The 24,387-nt window shown below is 41.5% G+C and overlaps 1 protein-coding gene across 4 annotated transcripts in view; it reads right to left on the bottom strand.

The window, feature by feature from the left end:
• LOC119011621 (low-density lipoprotein receptor-related protein 8-like) overlaps window positions 1-24,387 on the bottom strand; it is an 87,276-nt gene that overhangs the window by 29,511 nt on the left and 33,378 nt on the right. For 3 of the 4 annotated variants that reach the window (XM_037084909.1, XM_037084911.1, XM_037084910.1), the window contains exons 4-6: window positions 12,630-12,758; window positions 3,221-3,610; window positions 330-452 (exon numbers count right to left, since the gene is read on the bottom strand). In XM_037084909.1, the coding sequence (XP_036940804.1) occupies window positions 330-452; window positions 3,221-3,610; window positions 12,630-12,758 (642 nt within the window). The remainder of the gene's footprint in view (window positions 1-329; window positions 453-3,220; window positions 3,611-12,629; window positions 12,759-24,387) is intronic. The other variant, XM_037084912.1, reaches the window with a different exon arrangement.

The following is a 24,387-nucleotide window of genomic DNA, read 5'->3' as shown; positions in this document are numbered from 1 at the left end:
CTTATTATCAGCGATGTTACTTTTATCTTAAATTCATTTTATCTCTGCAATAAATTGCTGGGGCAACCATGTTATAAAAATCACACAGATAATCACAAACTTGCCACCGGCCATCATAACTCTCTCCTTTTAAGTAGTAGTAGTTCACAAAGGCAGACGTGCAGGAGGCAGACACACTGAATCAAATATATGGCGCAGACAGACTGACACATAGGGAGACAGATCCAAACAGACACTTGCATAACAGAAGAAATCAGGTGAAGAAGCAGCAGAGAGGAGGAGAAATTCTGGCAGCTCGACACACAGACAGCGATGGCAGCTGTACCCACCGTTGACACAGCCAGATTCATCGCTGTGGTCAGGACAGTCATGGACCTTGTTACACTGCTTGGTGCCGTGGATGCAGGAACCGTCACCACACTGGAACTCATCGGGGCGACATGTCAACAGGGCTGTAAGAGGCACACAAACACGCACTTAAACACACATGTGAAATTGGACTTGTAAATCCCCTTTAATCCCTTCAAGAGGAACACAACATCCTGGAGTCAGAACCAACACGAGACCTTTCCACTCCAACAGAGTCTCTTTGCTCTGTCTTATAAAGGCAAGACATTACCGTACGTATTAACGTATGACCACTGATTGCTTGAATAAATAGAATGTGAATTCACATGTTCCAGATTTTGTTCAGCTCCTGATTCAATTTGATTCGCTTTGGTTAAGTATATTTACGTTATCAAATCATTTTTTCATGGCTATGAGAGAGATTCTGAGAGAACCAAAGCAGTACATTGTTTTACAGACTTTCTAAGCTGGTGCACTATTAAAAAGCATTTAGGTTTACTTTAATGATTTCGGAGAAGTGCAGTTAGAAGGTCATTTAATCATTTACGCAATCTCATCATCAAAAATGCTGTATAATCCGAATATATGAAAAGATCGATTTTAGGATTATATGAGCTGATATTGGTCCACTTAAAAGAGGACTCTCTTTAAACCCAGCCCAACTCAAACATTTCCAAAAATGCTTTGCAGTCTATATCCTCTCACAGCCTGTGTTAGGTGCTGCCTAGGACAGAGACAGTCAACCTGCGGGCGTGTGATGAATGATTTTCAATATAGTAACGCAAAGATGGAGGCTGCGTGAGGCCACACCAAATTTCATTAATATCCCGAGCACAGACAAGCTTTTCATCAACGGGGCCTGGTATGCTCATATAACTCCTCTCTAAACCACACTAAAAAGCAATATATATGTCTGAGGGGATATGATTTAGTGTTATCACACGATGAGCTGAACAGAGTGAATGTAATGGAGACGGAGCTGCTGTAGCCTGGACATACATGCACACATATATACACACACACAAACAGAGGAACAGACTCTTCTTACATCGTTTCTCTGTATCTGGGAGATCAGTCTAGAGATGTCATTGGATAATAACGTAGTGCTGCATACAGACACCTGCACACACACTGTATATTCATAAGGATGTATTGATAAAGAGCATTTGTCTTCAGCTGAAGAGATAGAGGAATATTAAATCATATGGCAAAGCAATCCTCATGTGAATGTAGCAGAAGTAGCGAGCCGGAGCATAAATGGGTTTGCACAGTCACTTACGGACAAACACAAGCCGCTGCCTTTAGTCGTCTCCCGGCCTCTCTCTTAATGCAGGGATCCAGTTGGCTAACATCAATCTCTTGTAAGTGCTGCTTATATGGCACCGCAGAGAGTGAGAGGAGGGTTTGATGTGTGCACCGCACATCTTGATAATGAATAGTGGGGCTATCTGGGCTTCGCACTCTGGCTTAGTTAGACAAGACCTTCAGGGCTCCCCCATCAATGACCAACAAATAGGAAAACCCGTTTTATCAGAAGGCCCCATCTTCACAAAGGTGTTTATCAACAGAAGCACATTCTTTACCAGACACATTTAGAAAAAACAAACAGACGCCAACTCCCCGCAGAGTGGAAATGTGCTAAATGATAAAGTAACACCTCAGACGAGGAAGAAAATGTTATTTGTTGAGGATTTTTTTCCATTCTCCACTAGTCTCAGAGCAAATAGAAATCTTAACACAGCGTCCACAGTGATAATATTAAAAAAAAAAACTGTCAGTGGGGATTACCTATGAATGTGTTGGAATTTGATTGGTCTGAAGTATAATAAATCATTAGACGCTACTAATTAAATATTCATAGAGGTAGTATGCAGAATCAAATAAAGAAGCACTAACCTAAGCCTTATACGACCTTAAACAAGTTCAAAGCCTTAGAAATATCAACAAAGCTGCTTTTTGTAGACCAATGTCTATCAATATCACCCTACATACTGATTGTAAAGCTAATGTATTATATACCATTAGTCATAGTATAGCAGTTGTAAGTATCTTACTGGCAGAAAATCACGATTGATGATTTTGCGTGTTTAACTACATCCTAAGCCAGTCAGAGGCAGGGTAGGTCAAAGCAGCAAGTACCAGCCAATCAGAGGCAGAGCAGGGCGGGCCTTGGCAAGAAAAGGATCCATAATGATTCCAATTTCAGTGTCATACATATTTATCAGCTTCCCTTGTTTGTGTGTAATCGTGGTAAAATGTGGTCTAGGAGACACCTATTGATGGTTTTGTGGACTGATTTTCAAGATTCAAGATATTTATTGTCAACATAGTGTGTGCCAGGCAATGATATTCTTCATTTGCTAGTTTCCCTTCACACAAAAAATATTTTGAAGGAAATTTCACAGGTGTGTATTTGACAGCAAAACAAGCTCAAGTTTGAAGATAAATGGATCAGAATGTCAAGAAGTAGCTGGGCGATCTCACTGAGATGGTCCCTCGTTTGTTTTACACAATTAGCAGCTCCTGCATTTTCTTTGTGCACAGTGGGACAATAGTCATACATCAACAGCACACTCAATAAATGGAACTGAGACACAACTACAGCCTCATCTCTAAGAGAACCACAGCTCCATTTGTGTCATTCTCGCCCTTTCAGACAGAACATCATTGTCCTGCATCAATGTAAGCGGAGAGGACAGCCTTTTTTAAAGATGAATACAGAGATTGCTTTGCTACAACAGAGAATGTATAAGCTCTTGTAAGACAAAAAAAACCCCACAGAAACACGGGTGCACATAAGCGTATAATGAGGTTCAACGGGCAGCGGCAGGCAAGGACGTTCAAAGAAAAGGCGACAGAAAGAGAAACTCACGGCAGTCAGACTCATCCGACTTGTCCTTGCAGTCTGGATCTCCGTCACACTTCCACGTGAGCCGCACACACTCCCCATTGGCACAGCGGAACTCCCCAGCAGTGCAGTTTGCCCGGCGGTTAAGCAGGTACGGGACCCCGTCGCCCCCACAGCGCTCGGGCCCCTCGTCTGAACTGTCGGAGCAGTCCGGGTCTCCGTCGCAGCTCCACATGAGCGGCACGCACTCGGAGGTGTTGCAGCGGAGGTGGTTGGGCCCGCAGGTCAGGGGAGATGTGCATTTGAGCTCATCGCTGCCGTCTCCGCAGTCGTCGTCACTGTCGCACACGTACACGGAGGCCAAGCATTTACGGTTGGCACACATGAACTCACCGGTTGGGCAGGCTTTGGCATCTAGGGGAGCAGCAGAGAGGGAGAATACTCAGAAACACAGCGTGCGTCTTCTGTCCTACTGCACAACTGTACACTGAGGCCGGGGAGGTGTAACATTTATTTTGAGTTTAGTTTGGTCAATAAGCTGTTAACGCTCCCTTTATTGCTGAATAGTGGAATCCAATGTAAGTGTTTAGAGGCCTGCACTTTAAAATCAACTGAGATGCAACAAGCATTCTCACAGATCTGAAAAATGCACAGCAGAGGTTCAGTTTTTTGCTCGCGGTAAAATCAAAGATGACTCTTCAACATTGGCTGCAGCTGCAAGTAGATGGGAGCCAGTAAGACCAGGAGTGAAAAATGTACCGGCTTAAAAAAGCTGGGATAGAAATAGAGTTTCTCAGGTAGGTCAAATATTGGTATTATAACTGGGGAAGAGACGGACGGGAGGTGCTGGACAAGAGGGGAGGGGATGATGGTGGTTATCACAAGGAGATGGGGAGAGGTTTCCTCTCCTGTGGAGCAAAAGATAATAGAGCTCTCTCTGCCATCAGGCGGTCCTTCTCATCTCTCTCTGATGGACCCCTATCATGGTACTTCCTCCTCTCTCAAAGGATCCCTGTCTGGCTAGTGCGTTGGTTATTTCTCGTCGGCTCCCTGGCTCATCTTTCTCTTGTATATAACCAACAAGGACACTTGGTTATCCCCACACTAGGCTGATTCCAGTAAAGTCTGTACAATATGGTAATAAACAAATCATTTTGTGATTATTTTTACAAGTATTACAACCACGATGTGACTTCTGTAGGTATGGTAATTGGTAAACTGAAAAAAATAATAATTCCAACCATGATGATGTGACATTTGGTAGAGTCAACAAGATTTTATTCTGTCATCTCTGCAGCGCGACAGTACTCCATTACCATGATGATTGGACACGCATTTTACCTTTATCAAAAAATTGCAGCTCTTACAATTTAGATATAGCAGCTGGACAAAAAGCAATTTAAAAAAATATTTTTTAAGTACATTTTGGAGCAGTGTAGAATACTTTTGCTCACAAATGCAGACGGGAACGGTGTTGGAAGTGAAGCTGAGAAAAATGGCACAGGAGGAATAACTCAAATTATTACACATAAACCCAAAGATGTTTAAATGTTTAGTACATCTATTGAATGTAGCTTAAACCCATCAACATTATCATCTTTCAGATTGTTGTCTGGACTCACTTTTGTGTCAACACGAACGCCTACTACATGTGTTTTGGTTTTGTAGTCTTGACCTTGATTCTGACTGCATTAATATGTTTCCATGCCAAAATGAGAAGTTTGTACTGTACAGCACCTCTCCTCTTCACAAAGCCAACCACAAGGCTTATGAAAACCCTTTTCTCTCTATCTGTCTCGCTACCTTTTCCAGCGTTCTCCATCTATACTCATGTCTGGCCAAAAGCACTCAGGCTGTGAAGAGAGTCAGAGCTCCCACTGTGAGCCCATAGCGGCACAGGGGCCAGCACAGGAAGAAGCTGAAGTTGATATTTACACAAACCACGGGGAGTTCAGCTTCAACACCGCTGCCTTTGGCAGTTAAAGCTGGTTACAGGAATGGGTCGCTGCTTTAAAGCATTTTACACAAAATCAGCACTTTTTGAAAGCAGTAGTATATTGTCAGTGTCCTGCAGGAGAAATCTCAAGACACCCAGGTGGTCACACTGAAGTCTGGTGCTAGAGTCCAGATTTGATGTGCATAGACAGTCATTTTGAACTGATAGTCATTTGCAATTCATAAGTTTGAATACTATTTAAAGCTGCTACAAGCACCTTTCATTTCTTGTTGATTACTGCGGCCCCCCTGGACAAAATTAGTATGAGCACCACCATCTCCTGTCATTGTGATCTTGATCTGTCTAGTGTCCAAAATGAGGCGAGCGGTCCAAATTTGGCCTGTCATAAGGTTCAATATGGGCCCTCAGTTATTTCTATATTAAAAAATGTAAATTAATTACGTTTTGCAAAATTATAATGTTAAGGCAAATATGTCGCTTACCGCAGGAAGTCAGCCAAAGGAAGTATGGATCCTGGATCTGTTGCTCGTAAATATTAATTTTGTTGAGCCAAAGCTTAAGTTAACAACATGCTCTTGTAATGTTAAGCCCTCATAATAGTGATAGCAAAATATAACTCAGCATCGAGGCCATACAGAAGTATCTGCTGCTGTGCCACATGACTACAGAGTAACGTCTTTAACCAGACTCTGAGACAGCTCAATTCATCCTTAAACTCCTTTCAAAATGTTCAGATTATAAATTCTAAGTATCAACGTTTCACTATCAGTTGAAAAAAATAACGAAAAGCTCAGTAGTTGTTCTCGGTTTGCTGTATGAAGCTCAGACACTAAAAGTAATCAAATCATATCAAAAAAAGCTTTGAAAAAAGAGAAATCAAATATCACAGCAGAGTGGAAAATTATATGCATTCCCACACGGTGAGTTTAACTGGGTGAGCACACATCGCATGCGAGATGGCGTCCAAATTACTATCCTATGCAATTATACCAGATGTTAAATGCAATATCTATTTTCTCCATTAGCGCTGATTTAATTCACAGGCACTGTCATGACCGCCACAGAAGGACAGGAAACCCACCCGAAACCAGAAACAAGTGTTGTGAATTCAGTTCAGGGAGAGGGGTTTATATTCATTAATATTAAACAGCTTCCATCTGACTCTGATGTGTTTTATAACCACTGTCCCTGTTATGCCTCTACCCTCACTCCATACTAATTCAGAGCTAAATAATTAAGGAGATTCAACAGGCATGTACATTATTACACAGGGGGCATACCACTAGTAATGTACATGAGTGGCTTGGTGTAACCAGGACTCTCATGTACAGACTTTGTTTGACAGGGGGGCACTGGGGAAACACATTTCAAGACTTTTGAGCAACTTTGTGCCCATAGACTGCCCGCGTATAAAGTTGTACAAGTCAGTGGGTTTTAAATGATAAATAAATCACAGAGGGACCCAAAGTTTTACTCAGTGCTTTTAACTTTTAGATTTATGATCCATCTATTTACATAATTTGGTGTGGCTGCTTCAAGGACAGCAGGGAAATAACATACTGAACACCAAACGGATATGTATTTTTATATATGGATATGTTGCATGTGAGGTATGTAATGTATAATGTATGTACACACATAGAAATTAGACATACTTGATGCACACTGTGCTCAAGTTAAAGGTTTTTAGTCGTGCTTGAGGCTCAGTGAAATAACTCTAAGACTAATGGATGAAACTCATTAAAATGTTGCACAGATATTCATGGTTCACAGAGGATGAATCCTGACTTAAGTGATCCATTGACTCGGACACAACCATTAGGTTGACACTGGTTGTTCACAGTGAAACAGCATACAAATTGTTACAACTTTATCTCTAGTGCTTTTTGTCCAATACTTTGGTTTATGACCTGCAAAACGAATGACATTCCAATCACCATCTACTGTACTTGATAATATAATGATTAATAATTGATAATAAGCACATCTTAGCACGCTAACATGCTTAACTTGGAAAGGGAGCATGCAAAACATTGTTCTGGCTAAACATCAGTGAGTCAAGGTTTTATTGCTAGCATTTAGCTAAAAGCACCACAGAGCCCCGAGCATGAAGTAGATCCTTATTTCGAGAAAAAAATAAAACATTTTTGGCATTAATAAATGAGGTAATGTTTTTTTTATTCTATGGAATGTTTTTTTTCCGTATTAACATAATCTCAATAGACGATAACTAAAAACATCCTGCAAATACTGTGATCAGACCCTTTACTCTAAACATATGAACTTTCTGAAGTTAAAGGACGATAGCAACTTTGCTAATCCTGAATTTTACATCTCATTTTACTTTAACTGCGGTAATTTCTCAAAATTTTCTCCAGACAGGCTTGCTTGATTTTTTTTGTTATCAAAGGCAACTTGTTTGCTTGCCATAATGAATAATACATTATTAAACAGAAAATATAATATAATGACTACTACTAAAAACTCCATTAATATTCATTTCACAAATTGCCTGTTCCTTTTTTAAAATTCCTTGAAATAGAGAACCTCCTCTATGACTACCACCATGGTAGTCAGAAGCTGGCAGCGTAACCCACTTTACTTTTTTCTGGCGGCTTTGGGGATGGGAGATTGTTGCCCGCGGCAACTAGTGGCTCAGAATGTAGAGGCAGGAGATGACTGGTTGCCCTGCTCACATAAGCATAGAACTGATGAGTGTGTGGTGCAAGTGTGTGTAGGGGAAAGAAAGTATGAAGCTCAATAAATTAGAAATGTATAAGGTGGACAAATAAGAGGAAAAGACAGACTTCCATGTTATGTGTAAGCATGAAAAAACAGAGTTGTTTATATTTTATCTACACAAAATTACATCTGAGCCCATCAGTCACTGTCTGTGTCTCAACATCCTCTCAGCCTTCTCATAGATATTCATATATGTAAAGTGAGAGGGCAGTCCAGAACTGTCCGCTCTGCTCACACAGCTGAAGTCCACTGCAGCTGCTGCAGCAAGGTCATTAGAACGCACACACACAACATCCAGTTAAGACAAACCTATAAAGGTAGACACACGCAAACACACACTACCACACACACAGACTCACACTCACACCGCTTGCCAGTTCGGATGGGTCACTGTGGCTCACCAGGGAAACAGCTAAGTGACTGACCTTTCCTGTGATGCCCCACACACACACACACACACACACACACACACACACACACACACACACACACACACACACACACACATTTACAGAGAACAGCCAGCAGTAATAGAGAAGAAACAACTCACTCATCTTCAGCAACAGAAAAGGTAACAGAGGACAAGGCCGAAGTCAAAGTGTAGGGAGTATTTTAAGACTGAGCAGGGTGTCAAAGAACATGAGTGCTGAGACTTTTAGCAAAATTAGCTCAATGAAATCAGGAAGGGATGTTGTCAGTTGCAGTAAACTGTGTGAAAACTCTGCTGCTGGCGAGTGCACAGTGTCTGCTGGTTCAGTTGCACTACAGGGGCAGGGAGACAGCTGTGAGGAATGCAGGAAGTAATTGTTTCCCTCATACTATCCTAACAGCTTTAAATATGAATAAAAGGAAATGAGCCAAAATACAAGCTCACAGAAATATTATATGCACACACCAGGCAGTCAACTCAACCTGACACTTATTGCAAAAGCAAACACAAATCCAGACCAGCTCCTGCGCTTTGCAGTAGATCCCAGCAGACAGGCGTGCTCAGGAGAGATACCAGTGAGTAAGAGCACATTAGACTCCACATCGCTGAGGGTTGAGGACAGTTCAACTTTCTTGCGGAGCCTCCCTCGAACTGCTGCCTAATGTAATGTTGATCAGGGAAAGCTTCCTCCGGTGAGGGCTAGATTCTACTTGATACATAATTCAACATGTGGATGACTCAATTAGCAGGATGCCTCGGAAAGATTTGCTTTTTCAAGTCTGCGGCGGGCTATGCACTCTATAAATTTCTACTAATAGCAGAGCGTGCTGGGGCTAACTAGGTATGTTCAAGCTCTGTCAGTTTTAGGAGTGCAAACTCCCCGTCAGATTCAGCTAAACACGAGTGAAAGTGTAAAGGGGGTTTGAGCGTCTTTTTGCTCACAGTTAGTGGGATTGAGCATGAGCACGCTCACAAAAGCAAGAGTGGAAAAGGTTCCCGGTGTGCTTCAACAACTCAGTTCGGTGCAGTTCCAACTAAATCTGCTGCATTTGGATGGTTTGTTTCGGCTGGTGTGAGCAGTGTCATTGAAACTCTGGTGAAAGAACTGTGCGATAGGGGATTTGAGGCACTTCTATGAGATCAAGGAATAAACTAAACACATTTATGAGTTTCTTCTGTTGATCATGGAAAGTATAAATGAATCAATCTCCCACTTGTTTATCCAAGATTAAGTGAAAATGGGTTTGGACTTTAAAGTTCATGATTAAAAGTTGAGTAAAACCAAACAAACAGTACCAGCACACAGCAGCCATTTTCCCCTACACTTTATTTCTGGTGGAAAAGACCTAATTTTTGTCCTCAGTTTCTCCCTGCTCATCATTATTTATAATTAGCAGCAGGGACAACTCATACCTCTAATACTATTACCCTGTCAACTTTTCTGACCACCAGTGAGAATAAACTGAGTCACAAGGTGCAGTGGCATGGAGCAGGAGTTGACGTGACACTAGAATAAACCCTTTTTTTCCTTTTTCCTCCCGCACGTTCACACAGCACCGCAGGATGCCAGGTCACCAAAACTGTCCAATAAATGATTTATGTGTCAGTACATGTGAATTCATGGCTACAATCTTGCTTCATTTGTCACAGGTCTAAACAGAGAACATTTAAAAAATGTGAGGGGGAAGATAGGGTGTGAATGACGGTGTCTGAAGTCTTCTGAAAACATGTCACAAAGCTGAGGAGGTGTGCTGCAGGAATATTCATCGCTTGTGTCAAAAAGGAACGCAAGAAAAAAAAGATTCAAACGTTTAAATTTCTCTTTGCTGATTTTTGAACATGTGCAGAGAGCATGTGGCATTTAGGGCTTCTGCAAATACCCTAGACCTCCTGAAACAGGCTTTACAGACTATTGAACGAGCATGTCGATGTTGCTTCAGTGTGCTGAATTAACTGCGCCCGAAGATGATTTGGAACTACATTTGCTGCCTCACTCGCTCTGTTTGCAGCTGAGCCTTTGCTGGCAGGCAGGAGCAAAATGCACCCGGACACATACAGCAGCTTTATTGTCGATTTTGTCTGACCACTGCTGCATCATTTTACATGTTTAAAGTCATTCGTCTTCTCCCTCTAAACCCCAAACATTCGGCTGAGTTAATGCTGCTTTGAAGTGAATTCTCCAGCTGCCGTGTGCCAATAGCAAGCCCGCAACGAACAGACACACTGAGACGTGCTCGGCCCAATTGGTAATTTCCTCCACTTCTGCCTCGCCTCACTGCACGACTGTAAATGCGAAAGATCTAAAGCCTTCAGTGTGCAGCACTTAAGAGTGATACAGCATGCAGTGTTTGACATATAAGGCAATTATCATCCGTGCCGAGCTTTACTTCTGTCAGCTCTAACTTCTTTTTAGTCTGCACTCACACAGGTTGTGTAATTTACACTTCCAACCACACACACTCAACACTGTCATGATTTGACAGGTTTGCAAAACATGGATTATGACAGAGGAATGTGTTTCGAATGCATATGCTTTTCATTGTTCACTGTTGTTGATATGACAGCCAGGCATGGTCAGGACAGTATAGGTAGGGTTACAGTTAGGAAAACAAAAACTGAGCCTCACCTTTTCATAGAGCTCGAACCGACAACCCTGTGCAGCGGTGTGACCATTGGTTTTGGACACAGATGTCAAGCAGTATGATCATTCCTGAGCTCTATGAGCCGGACCACCACCATAACAGTGTAGAATCAGTGCTTGTCACCTTCAGACTGATCTGCAGTGAGGTAACATTTAAAAGCTTCTTCATCCAGATATCTTTCAGGCTGGCACTGAACCTAATCAGTCTTCAGATAAACTGGCCTGAGCAGCCCTTAATAGGCCTAATTTGCGATGCTATCTCGCACCGTTCTGTGCTGGTTTCGGTGTCAGCCAGTCCCTCCTGGTCAAACAGCACGACGTTTACCTCTGGAGGGATTTTGGCCCATGCCTGGGTGGGCGGCAGCCTGCTGCCTGCCCCAATGTCACAACTGAGAGGCTTAAGGCTGCCGCATCAATACAGACATTAGAATGAAAAGGGGATTAGCACAGGCTAGACTGGGTCTCAATGGACAGCGCAGTGAAAAGCCATCTAAGCTAGGACGGCATTAGATCTAAAGTCAATGGAATCACTACCACTTGCTCCGACGCGAGTGTGTGGGGCCACTTTGAGACGAGGAGTCGATGACGGGCCACTTGCAGGCTGATCTGTCAAAAGTGTCTTTAGCGCACAACAAATTAAACGCACTTGTATCTTGGAGGCCGCTGCAGGAGAGGGTAGATGTTCTACTTCAGAAGGTAATTTCTGTGATTTAATTTTTCAATTTATGCCAAATTGATTTGACTTCCTCTCTAAATGGAAACTCAAAAAGATGTGTATTCTTAACAAATAAACATGAATTCACAATCTGAACCCCCACCCACACATACAAACAACTAAACAGGGAGCAGATGTCTCTTAATACGAACATCATTTATATAGGATAATAGAGAGATGGCTTTTTTTTTTCTCTCTCTATCTCCCTCTGTGCACTTGTCGCCACGTGCCGCTTTGCGCAATCTTCAAAGTCTTCTAAACACCACACCCCCTACAGCTCTGTTGCCTCAATCAATTTTTTCTGACATGAGGAGGCAAAGGGAGAGAGAGAGAGAGAGAGAGAGAGAGAGAGAGAGAGAGAGAGAGAGAGAGAAAAGAAGAAGCCGATTCTTCACGGCACCTCAGAAGTAGGGCAAGGATAGTCCCTGCAGGGGGCGGGGGGGTGGTGGTAGTGCACGGTTGAGTTGTCTGATTGGCTGGGTGGGAGGTGATGTCATTTTTGATGGTCGTGAGTGCCTTGCAGTGGAAATGCTGGAGACTAGAGGTTCAAAATGTGATAACGGGGAACTCCAAATATGAACAGAAAGCTGCAGATATCTGATGTTCCCCACCAAAAATCACTCCGCATCAAAGGGGACTTTGTTGTCTTGTGCAGCTGGCTCGAAACTCCCTCTAATCACACGGAGTGTTCCCTGCTGTGCTTTAACGTCTGAGGCTTCGGGATGATGAGTGAGATCAGAAAGCATAAAAGCCAATAAAACACAAAAAAGGTAGGAAGTAGGAGTACCGTTCTACTGACTGTGAGCCTCATCAAGCCATTCACTTCTGCTCTTTGAATTAAAAACACCCCCTTGCAATTTATGTCAGTCAATCGAAACAACGGCTCATATGTTTTTAAGGTCATTTCCACTATGGTGGAGAACTGACAGCCGACTTTAGAGAACTCACCTGAAGCGCAGTCTTCCTCATCCGCCCCGTTCTCGCAGTCCTTCTCCCCGTCACATCTCCATGACAGCGAGACACACTTGTTGGTGGATCCCCCACAGTCAAACTTCTCCGGGGGGCACGTCTGTTTGCCTGTGGGCAGAGATAAAAGAGATAGGGAGATTACTGCAGTGGTTTTGTGGTCCCCATAAAGACAGCAACAAAAACATCTACGAGACACTGCTGGACTCGATTTCTATCGCCCCCACGATGCAGTTAAAACTCGGCCAAAACTCCACCACTCTGGCCAATTGATTTTACTGTCTGAAATGCCTCTAAAGAGACATGCAGAAAGATCATGAAATACGGCGAACGCACAGTTGGCTGTAAAGCAAAAGAACAACTCAGCCCCCCTCCTCCTTTTCCTGCCAATCTGCTCTAGTTGGCACGGGTGAGGTTTGATCCAGATTACACTGCGTTTAATATGGCGCATGTTGTTAATTATGCATCTTTGCTTACAGTGCTGCCTAAAGCCTCTCGGAATGAAATCAAAGGGTCGGCCGATGTGGCGAATCATTTATCTCTTTGATGGTTTTTGTATTATATTCAAGGACAATGGTCACGTAAACCCCCACAGCTTTGTCAGATGAACTCAAGCGCCCCAATATCATCACCACCTGTCATGTTACAAATGTTAATTTGAATCCTTAAATGATTCTAAACTGAATGTTGTTTAATACCATCATTCATTTAAACTTGGATATTGTCACAAAAATGTGTTCATTCAGTTTAACTGTACATGTTCACATTAGTTTGGTCAAGTTTGTGTTTGTAAAGCTGGATGTTTCAACCATTCATCCAATTCATCATTCAATATGCATTGTATATTTTGCCCAGCCCTGCTTTAGGCTTTTTATTTCAACCATTTAGTCATTACTTTGATCCAACTATTTCACAGGATGATGCACGTATACATGGAACTTTTTATTTTTTATTTTTGGCAGACTAGTCGTCCATTTTAGCTAACTATAGCTAACCATTTGAACTGATATATCATTTAAACTTGACATTAGCCATTTCACTTAAAATAAACTCTAAATAAATCAGAGCACAAAGTATCAAAAAGTAGAGCTGACTCTATATTTAAGTATTATTTCATCAAGTTGCTATTTCTATTTTTTCTTTAACTTTCAAATCAGTTGAGCTACCAGACAATGTTTCCACATACCCCTGTGGCGACTGTAGAAGAAGGCCTATTGGAGCACTTTACTGGTCATGTTTTTTATATGAGCCCACACTGATAGCTTTGTTACAGCTGACAAACAATATAATAAGAGGAACATTTGTGGCATGATCACTGAGAACGCACTCCACATGAATATCATTTATGAGGTTATAACTGAATCTCTGATGGTGACACGAGCAATGTTAGGTGTAAACGGTTGTGGGTAATTGGACCAGACAGGGACACTGTCTGCCAAACCATCCCACTAAACAAAGCCCATCTAGTTATATGGAAATGCATTTGTAGGAACACTGCACTTAGGGGAAAAAGGAATTCCTTTTTATTTAATGTAAAGTGAATGTACAGTAAATTTTAATTATTGAATGAGAAACTGCAGGCCTTCGAAGGCAATTACAGAGTAAGTTTAAATTGCAGATTGCATTTTAGCTTTCATTTTTGATGCTTTCGCTCTAGATTTATTTGTATGTTTTATTTAAATTACTACAATACTTATTCTGTGGTATCACTGATGAAAATCGGTTACACGGCGTCATGATGTGCAGTGCCTTTTTGAGGTCATATGGTAGAGTAGCTTTTCTTCCAAGCCAGAATCATTATGCTAATTTGGTTTGGAAAAGATTAGTGTGGCTGCTGCCACATGCCACCAGATGTTCCTCTGGTGGCAACAGATATTTTATCTGTTTGTTGACTGGTTTCTGAACAACATGCAATTCGCAGTTTCACTGTTCTCATGATGGCTGGCCATATCCTTTAACAAGCAAAAAAAAATGATCCAGTGTACTGAAAGGAGGAATGGTGTTCACTCTACTGCACTTTCTTGTGACTTATCAGCTGACCCAGTGAGCACCAACAGAGATGTCAGTGTTCAATATTTAGTCCAAACATCTAAGATCTCTTTTCTGCCTCTTTTTAACCAGCTAAAATGCATTTACAACACCAACATGTCATAAAACAAATATTTGTTTGGCTGTAGGCTGAAAGGGAGACAATACTGATGCACTGGTAGGTGATGTGTGGTCTAAATAAAGATGCAATTTTGACACATTTAATGTTTTATATACATGTCATAAATATAGAACTGTACAGGCTGTGTGCTGCCAACAAGAGGCTTCTAGGACAGATTAGGTATTTGCAAAGAGAGATCATTTTCATCATCTACAATGTGTAAATAGGAGCCTGATTACAAAACCACATCCAAGTTGCTCAGTTGAAAGCAAGTATTGCAAATCCCGGTGAAATGTGATAAGAATGTGAACGTTTAACAGAGCTGTTCCTGGAAAGTTAAATTATCCTAAATTGCCTACCACAGTCCAGCCCAAAGTAAATGTAAAACTACTGTTGAAACATTTGGAGTGCAGACATGCCTTTGGGCTCTATAAGTGCTTCTGCAATTAATTTATAGGAGTTTGAAAACACTAAATTATATATTGATTTTTCTCGCCTAAACTGTTTAAAGCAAAAATAAGCCTGCATTTAACATCACATACTCTTATATGGTCCAAGCTTAAGTATAATAACTAAATCACAGAAAATAGATACATAACACTTGTTTTTTCTGAGGAAATATCGAGGCGCCTGACAAAAACATATTCAATTTTATGACCTCAACGTACCCCTGCCTGAGAGTAACAGAGGCATTTATTTCCTTATTTACTCTACTGTTGTGCATACGAAATAGTCAAAAACAAGTGCTCAGCATTATTAAAAGAGTAAAGTGCATAAAACTGCATACTCCTGCATGGTGTTAAAGTTTGGTCTTTAAAAACTATAATAAACTTGTATGCTACATGTTGCATCAATCATGTATAGGCTGGCATATAAGTGGTGCTGTGAAATGAGGGGACTTTTTTGGCATATAAAAGCATTAAGAGGCATCTGTGGGCGGGTCGCTTACTTTTAACACGTTATGATTAAACATCTTCAGATGGTTGATGATGAAAATCAAAAGTTTGGACATCTCTTCTATGGTATTAATACGATTTTTATCTCTCTCTTCAACAGGAAAATACTCACTGGGGACATACACGTCACTTCAAATAAAACTGCAAATAGCTCATACAGGGTGCTATATACGTCAGCTTTGCAGTAAGGTAACCACCATTCGATGATGTTGGAGTGTGTGTACATGTGTACAAAGTACATTTTTCAACCCTTCAGTTCTCTGTGTGTGACTGTCCCTGCAGCATAGAGGGGTGACAGCAGAGAGGAGGCTGGAGAGGCAGCTGGTGCCTGGGGAGAACGAGCATTGAGAATGGCTGATGCAGCCAGGCCCTGACCCCAGAGAGAGAGACACACACTCACACACACACACACACACACACACACACACACACACACTGCAGTGCTTGGGGGGCTGTTTCTGCACCTCTGGCTCGGAGAACAATGTCTTACTCTGCTTGCTGAGTAGTGACATCTGCCTAGACTCATTTTTCAGGCCACACATTGTAGTACTGAACAAACTGCAGTGTAAGATTAGTGAACAGCAGCTGAAAAAAAAAAAGTATAAAATATAAAACATTGTGCTGCACAATGTGACGCTGATGCAGTTAACCTCTTCCACTTGCCAGCTCTCGCGACGCTGCCTTTCCTTTCCTACCGTGGCTTAGATACATGAACAAGTGATTGAAGCGTTATTTCATTTCTTCTGTTTCCATTTCATGTGTGAGGAAGATTGGAGAGTATATAAAAAGGCAAGTTAAAATGTGTGACAGCCTTTGATGTCGCCTGCCTATGATGTGTTGATATGTTTCACTTCTTCCCAGACGCGACTGTCGAGAATGTGAAGTGATCAAACGGGCTTAACCAAGACTGAAGAAACTGAAGACGGAAAAGAAATGATTTGCTAAAAAGAGGGGGAAAAAAATTACAGCTGAGTTACGTCTGAAAATCAAACGACAGTCTTGTTGGTCAGGGAGGAAAAACAGCAGGCATTTCTTATACTGTCTGTGATAAGAGAGAAGAAGGTGGAATTTTTGAGAGAGGAAATAACTTGCTGTCTGAATGAATGTCGCTCCAATGAGGACCTGACAGAAAACAAGAAACAGACGGGGGAAAAGAAAGGAAAGGTGACACCGAGAGCAGAGAAAAGAGGAATACAGAGGGCGGCTTTGGAGAAAAAACAGAATCCATAAGAAGGGAGACAAGCCAAGAGCAAGATACTATATGAGAGGGGAAATGAAGAGACAAACTGCCGCATGACCTTTCAGATTCTTATCCTAAAGCAAAATCAAAGCCATCCATACCAAGTGGAAGGAGATGATGGATGCGGAAAGGCAGGCAGAACGCAGGCTGGAGCGGAATCTGAATCCAGCGAGTGTAGGGCGAGCTGTCCTGTCCTTTTAACTGATGACTCTTTAATGAAGCGTGAGCTCTGTTCCTCCCGAATCCAAACAAAGAAGCCAAACTACGCCAAAGTGGAGGCACCTCACTGTTCCTTGTGACAGCTATTGATGAGTGAAACCTCTGATTTTGTAAAGACATAAGTAATGTTTTTTTTTTGCTTGAGAAAGAGGCAACATAACAGAAGCCAATTACTCTCAGACAAACTGAGCGCCTGGCAGTTGTTTACAGTCAGAGTGACGAATGAGGATTCATCTCCGCCGTGGCGTTTAGTCAGGAGATCTGTTTAGACTTCATCAGCTGTTACAGACCCAAGGCAGTGTTCATCTCGAGGCTGCGACGGAGTAATCGCTCTAGTTCGTTTATTCGACCGCTGTGATAGACCTTGTTGTTGCTGAGAGCCTTTTAGCCTAAACTTTGAATGAAGAAGTGTTGAAACGCTTCAGTCTGTCAGCTGTCATACGGGAGGGCCTGATAAACTCTGTGCTGAGCTGAAGAAATGTGTTCAACTGATCGGATGTAGGGAACGGCAGCCTCATAACAAATGTAACGACACACTGCAGCATGATACACAGCTCTAATGTAAGATTCAGCAACCTTTTCAAATAAATAAAGACCTCTTTCATTGATACCAATCATTAATAGATACTGTATAGTGGTGACAGCTTTCATGTGTGATCTCTGACAGCCTGACTTGCCTATATGGCCAGCTCCAGTTTAATCACATGCTATTAAACATTAAAAATCATAATGGACCTCTTGAGCTAAAAGGCTTTGAGGTTTGTGTGTGTGTTTTTTTTTGTGCAATTATTTGGGTCCACGTAATGTAATGCACACCTGTGTAATGTCAGTGCTCTGATGGTGAAGGCGATAACTCAGCCTCTCTGCATCAGAGCCAGAAAAAAAAAAAAAAGGGCACAAAACGCTCTGAGTCATTCTCAGATTCACTGCTTCATTAAACCGGGTTAGCGTGGCCATGTCCGCCTCCCTGAATTATAGATCTGCTACAGCGGAGAACACTCGCAGCTTGCAAACTACAAGATGGGAAATTGTTATTTCCAGCAAAGTGTATTAGTAAGTAATGTACTGTGGCATGCACCTCTGCTTAATATCATGTGCTGTACCTGAGCCCCCCCCTCCTGAGTGTGACTCCATCAGATGAATAAAGGCAGACTAATATATCGGCAGTATGCTAGTCTGTCATAGGGCGAACATGCAGTGGCAGCCATTTGCGCTAAAATGCAGAGGGGGGGCTAAGTTAGTGAATTTAAACACAGGCTTTTCCTGCTATTACATCACAGCCTTATACACTAGGCCACCATGTCACTCCTCTTTATAATCTAGCAGTCAGTTGATTTATAGATTTGTTGACTGACAGAAAAGTAATCACTATGTATTTTGAACATTTAACCTTGTTCCATCTTTTCAATATGTGGATGGGATTCACTTGTATCATGTGATGGTAATCTGGGCTGTGAGATGTCACTGAGGTCTTGAGGAAATTATGAAGGACATTTTGCATCACAAGACAGATTTCAAGGCTAAATGATTAATCAGAAAAGTAACTGACCAATAATAAAAGTGACAATTTGAAGCAATCGTACTGTCATCATATCAGTTATTGTTTTTGCCGTGTAACTGTAGTGTGAAACATCTCTACAAGCTCTTCACACATTTGTTGAATCACGTTTAAGAATTGGACAGATGGACAGATGGATAGATGGACGGAGGTGAGGCACAAAAAAGGGAAAAGAATGATCATGTCTTCATAATTTTGCTGAACTATATTTTAATTCAACTGACTGACAAAACTGAAAACATGAAGCCGAAAGAGAGCTGGTGATGCAAGCACACCTGTTTCCTCTTCTGAGCTTTATAATATTAAGTGTTTGTGTAAAAAATAACTAACACTAACAAATCACAGATTCAGGCCTAACATCCTCAAGTTTTCTAGAACTGTCAGGCAATACAATTGATGACACTTCAGTGGTGGTTCTGAGTTTACCCAGGAAAAGAACTCGGGGAAAAAAATTTTGAAGTGACACATCAACATTTTATTACGGAACAAACCATCAAAGCAGAGAAAGAAGAATCAAAAGGAAACAAACACTGAAAATGGGAGGACTTGGCATAAAAGCCGCATAGCAGATATACTATACATTTGTGTGCAGTGTGTCCATTGTGTGCATGTCTGTGTGTCATTATTACTCACGTGGTCATCAACAGCCTACAGTAAACAGACCTGCAAACAGATCTCTCATAGCAGCAACTATAACAATCCACATCTCCACATGAGAAAAAATCCAAAAGGATTATACACACAGTAGTGCAGCATCCAGTATGTGCAATCCAAACATCTTTACAAAGAAAATATTCCCCTTTATAAAGTCAATAAAGAAGCTAGGCGTTATCAGCTACTCCCCCAGAAAAAGCTTGACGGGGTTGGAAGCTCAATTCCACAATGAGGTTCATGGCGGGAACTTCTCGTCAAAACCCCTTTCAGAGAGATATCTATAATCCACTCCACATTACATAACACTAAAAAAAAAAAAATTGAAAACACAATAAGATGGATTTAGAAAGGAAAGTTTCATCTGTTTGAACAGCCCACAGTTCCCAAATAATATATGCGCCAGCACAGGGTTATGTCCTCACATAATGAAAGACTTCTCGAGAAATACGAAACACTGTGAAGTTCCCTCATGCCTGTCAACGCCTCGAAATGAATTTAGAAGCGAAGAGAAGACAAACTGACATGCAGAACTGAGCTGAACTCAGCAATTTTTTTTGTCCGAGAGCGTCAAGTAGCTAACACCCTTAAAATCCCTAAAAGTGACTCGGGCAACTAAAACTGTCACCGCTGTGGCCGGGGGAGCAGAGGAGCTGCTGCACAGCTGGCTGCTGTGGCCCACTTCCTCCTTGATTACACATTAATCTAATACAAAAACTATGAGCCCTGGCACTTCATGTGCTTCTCCAAAGAGTCATTCATTTTTCAGCGCACGAGAGTAACTCCCTCAGTGTGGCCCGAATTTGAATTCTTAATACGGCAGTGTAACGCTACTCCAGCGTGTAATTGGGAATCCACTCAGTGAGCCAGAATGATTGTGGCACAGATGTCTGCAGGATCGAGTCCAAAAGTGCGTGCGCGAATGCGAGCGTGTACTGTATGTTTGCGCACATGTGAAACTGAAATAGACAGAGAGTACAGGAGAGTTCAGGGGCAAACTGAATGAACAACAAGATGAGAGTTTTCTGCATGCGAGAGTGCAGCCCGGCTTATCAGGCCGTGGCGTAACTGGAGCATGATGCATCAAGGTGTACACTGTTCTATATGTAATTAGCTCGTGTAAAACGCTCACCGATCTCTGCTATTTGCATAACGGCAATTTTCATATCTCTATCGCGGTACGGATTGGATGCAGTCAGTGTGAAATTCTGTTAAGACAGCCAAACAAGCCTCACTCCGGCAAAGTTTAATTGATAAATGTGAAGCTTGGAAGCTTTTGACTTTAAAGTGAAGTGATGCGTGGAATTGAAGTGGCACAATATACCACATTTTCATGGGAGAGGTTGCTTTATTTTTTGGTTTTGTGCAGAAAAATACACCACATCAAGAGATTTCCACTGACAGACACACAGTTGTCATTATAGCTTTGTATTCTTACCAAGCGGCTCACAAAGACAGGTAATTTACCAGTGAAATGAGGTTAATGAGATGGTGGATAAGAGAGCTATTCAAACGTAGGCTTGGCCGCTGTTGCCTAAGATGCAGCATGCCTTTCTGCACAGTGTACGTCCTTGAGGCTTTTGTTTGCTTCTCTTTTCTCCTTAGTGTGATAATGGCACAGTGGCATCCACTCAAAACAGAGAGACAGCTCATACGTATTGGATCTCATTAGTAATCCTTCTGCTCTGTGTACAGACTTGATCTCAATACATCAGCAACATTACTGACAACTAGTAGAATCTATACTGATTATTTTTTGTGCAGAGAAATAAAAACCATCACAAAAACACTCTCTGTTGGTTTTCACAAAGACTCCACAAAACAACAACATATGAATGCAAGCAGGATCCCAACATACATGGCTTTCTTCTCAGCCCAGATCTCTGTCTCTTTCTTCCACAGCCAAGAGATGAATCCCTCCTTCATTTATCTTTAATTGGATTTCCAATATAAACTTGTTATCCTTCAGAAGGTCCCTTTATGTCTCCCTCCTTGCACTCAACTTTTCTGGGGGTGACATTAGAAGCTTTGCACGGCTGCTACATAATTCATCCGGCCGAACCCACACATCCACAGCCAATAAAACGGAACAAAACTAAAATGAATATCCTCTGAAAGATTCACTCGGCTTTTGCTTGATTCATTTGCCGCTCTGCTTGCCGCATTTTAATTCCTTCCCACAATTACTTTAAAAAAGGGTTTTTTCGAGATCAAAGTGTGATAACGGTGGTTAGAGTCAAAATATCTGTTTCGAACTGGTTACACAATATCAGCGTCATCACTCACCGTCCTCTGCTGTCTCATCTAAACCCTCAATACTCACACAAGATATCACTTGAAAGCATTCTCTGGAAATCCCACAGCTATAAGTTAGTGAAATATTCTTATTTGGTTTGTGTATTCTGGTACTGTGTGATGGCTGATCACCATTTGACTGTGATACTGGTAGTTACACTCAAATTCAAGTTTTTTTTCCTATTCTCATGGCCTTAGTCGTGGCCCGAGTATAACTGAAGTACCACTTGATTAGCTTTTGGAGTGGCTGAGGATGGTATCTGAGTATGTACTTCATACCAAACAGCAGCAATGTGTGAGAACTGACATCCAAATGCACAAAAGAAGCTTTTTAAACCTTTATCCATAATATACATCATTTGTTCATACTCAAAGCAAATAGGGGCATCTTATCACCAGAAAATAGCTAACTGTAGCTGAATGCTCAGTTAGCCATGCAGCTAGCAGCTGGAATTGGAAGCTGGGCAGGGAAGTGTTAGTGTTTACATCACTAGCAGAGTACCTTTGGACCGGGATGGCCCTGGGATAGCTGGTTAGCATGCCAACTTTGGTAGCTATCTCTGCAACACCTAAACAGATATCATGATGTCAAATTGCAGCTTAATTTTTGAAGATTTTCATCTAAAACTTTTACATTTTGCACCTTTACTTCACTCAATGGGCATCTCTGCACTTTACCTCGCACACTAAAACTGTGACATTTGCTGCATGTTTTAGCCTCCCTTCCCATTTCCCTCTCTTTATTTTATCAATAATAATGGCAAAAAGCTCCAAAAACTAATTTTCAATCAACTCAACTAACCTGCAGCATCTTCAGCAAGGATAGAAATTAAGTGTTTAGATTTCATATACAATATGAAATCCAGAATAGTTCTACATAGTCTACAATTTAGAGTGATACAGGGCTATCAAGTTTGACATTAAATAAGCCTTAATTTAATCAAAGAGGATCATTGGGTCTTGGTGGTGGTATGTACACTAATGAGTGCCATTCTAGTTGTCAATGTGTTTGGTTAACTGGCTTGGCTGAAGGTAAGATTTAACAATTAGTCAAAACATTGTCCAACATCCTAGAAGAAGCACAATTCGAAATCTCAAGAGCTGCCTTTTTGATACATTTTTTGGCACAGATCCCAGCAAAAATATCTCAATTAATGTAAATTCATCATCAAGTTGTAGTTTTTTCTGTGAAATTGAAATGCAAACTATTCCAACCAAAGCCGGGACTCCTATGGCAATCACAAAGCAAGATTTGTATTTTTTTTTCTTTTTTTTTTCAATTGAGACATGACAATAATGTAGTGCAACAGCACCACACTTGTGTACTTTTGGATCCTTATTTGTGCAGATGTTTCCACACTAACACACACAATAGTGTCAGTGTTGTTTCAGATATTACTAGAAATGTATTAAATTTGAGGATAACCTTTGTCCGATGAAGGCACTGAGATGCCTTTTCAGTGTAACACATTTCTGGTACTACAGTGAGTGACTGAATACTTTCATTATTTATCACAGTAGTGCTTTCAGCTTCCTCTGATATTTGTAACCCCAAGAGAGAAGCAAGTAGCCACAGGGAAAAAAAAAAGAAATTAGCATTTGAAAAAGAAAGAAAACAATTAATCACTGATTCAGGCCTCCCACGCCTGAGCCCCTGCTTGGCTGCCGAAACGTCAGCTCACCTAACCCCCATCAGGGCCTGTGTGTGGGTGCGCTAGACTGGCACAAGCTAAAAGTGAGCCAGCCAGATATCTTCAGCTCTAACAGCTTGGCAGAGAGGTAATTGAGGCCTTTCCATGCTCTCGCCATCAGACAACGTTGAGTATTGGAGTGCGTGGGCGAGTGGAGGCATGCGAGGCGGCTGAATGGCCGCCGGAGCCCAGATGACAAGGAAAATTAGCAACCTGAATGCAGGTTCTGGGAGTCAAATTAAATCCTGTCTTAAACGTCTGAGATAAATGCACGAAAGCGTATCCGGATGAACATGTAAAATGTCAACACATTTAGCCAGCCATGGCCTTTTTTTTCTCCCTAGTGTAAAAAACCAACTGTAACAGTAGATCCCACTGCGCCGCTCTAAAATTCTGTGATTCCAGTTTCATACAACCTGGTTCTTATTGTTGTATTTGTGTGTTTTTAGTGCATGGTTTTAATCAATAATAGTACTGAGTTCATGGACAAGATCAGTCTAAAGGCCAAGAGGCACAAGCTGGCTGACAATCAGAAAGGTTTTAGCAACACATATTTGACAGGAAAAGATGAAGGGGAATGGTACAGTACAGTTTAATATAAACATCTGCCATTGCCAGCAACTTCCTGATTTTTCTGGTCTAAGATGGATTATGACTGACATCAGGGGCCCACTCACATTTGGTTTAACCTCGAAATAAGTGGTTTAGATCTTCGTCTCTTGTGACATCTTAACATCTATATGTAATCCCTTTGCTTCAGGCTGCATGCTTCACTTACTGGGCTGCTTCATTTTAACACTTCTAAGAGGCTTTAAGAGATGCGAGTATGCAGTATTTCACGAGAAAAAAAGCAAAGTTCAAAGTCTCAAAAAGTTATTTTTTGCCAAATCCTGGTTTTCCTCTTTTGCATTCCAGTAATCATTGAACAACTCGCAGTGTCATGTGGGCTACATGTCCGCTGGTTCAGATATTGTATAGCCT

Source organism: Acanthopagrus latus, chromosome 21 (assembly GCF_904848185.1).
Source record: "Acanthopagrus latus isolate v.2019 chromosome 21, fAcaLat1.1, whole genome shotgun sequence".
Lineage (NCBI taxonomy): Eukaryota > Metazoa > Chordata > Actinopteri > Spariformes > Sparidae > Acanthopagrus > Acanthopagrus latus.
Note: the sequence above shows the minus strand (reverse complement) of the source record. Positions and strands in the feature narration are given on the sequence as shown.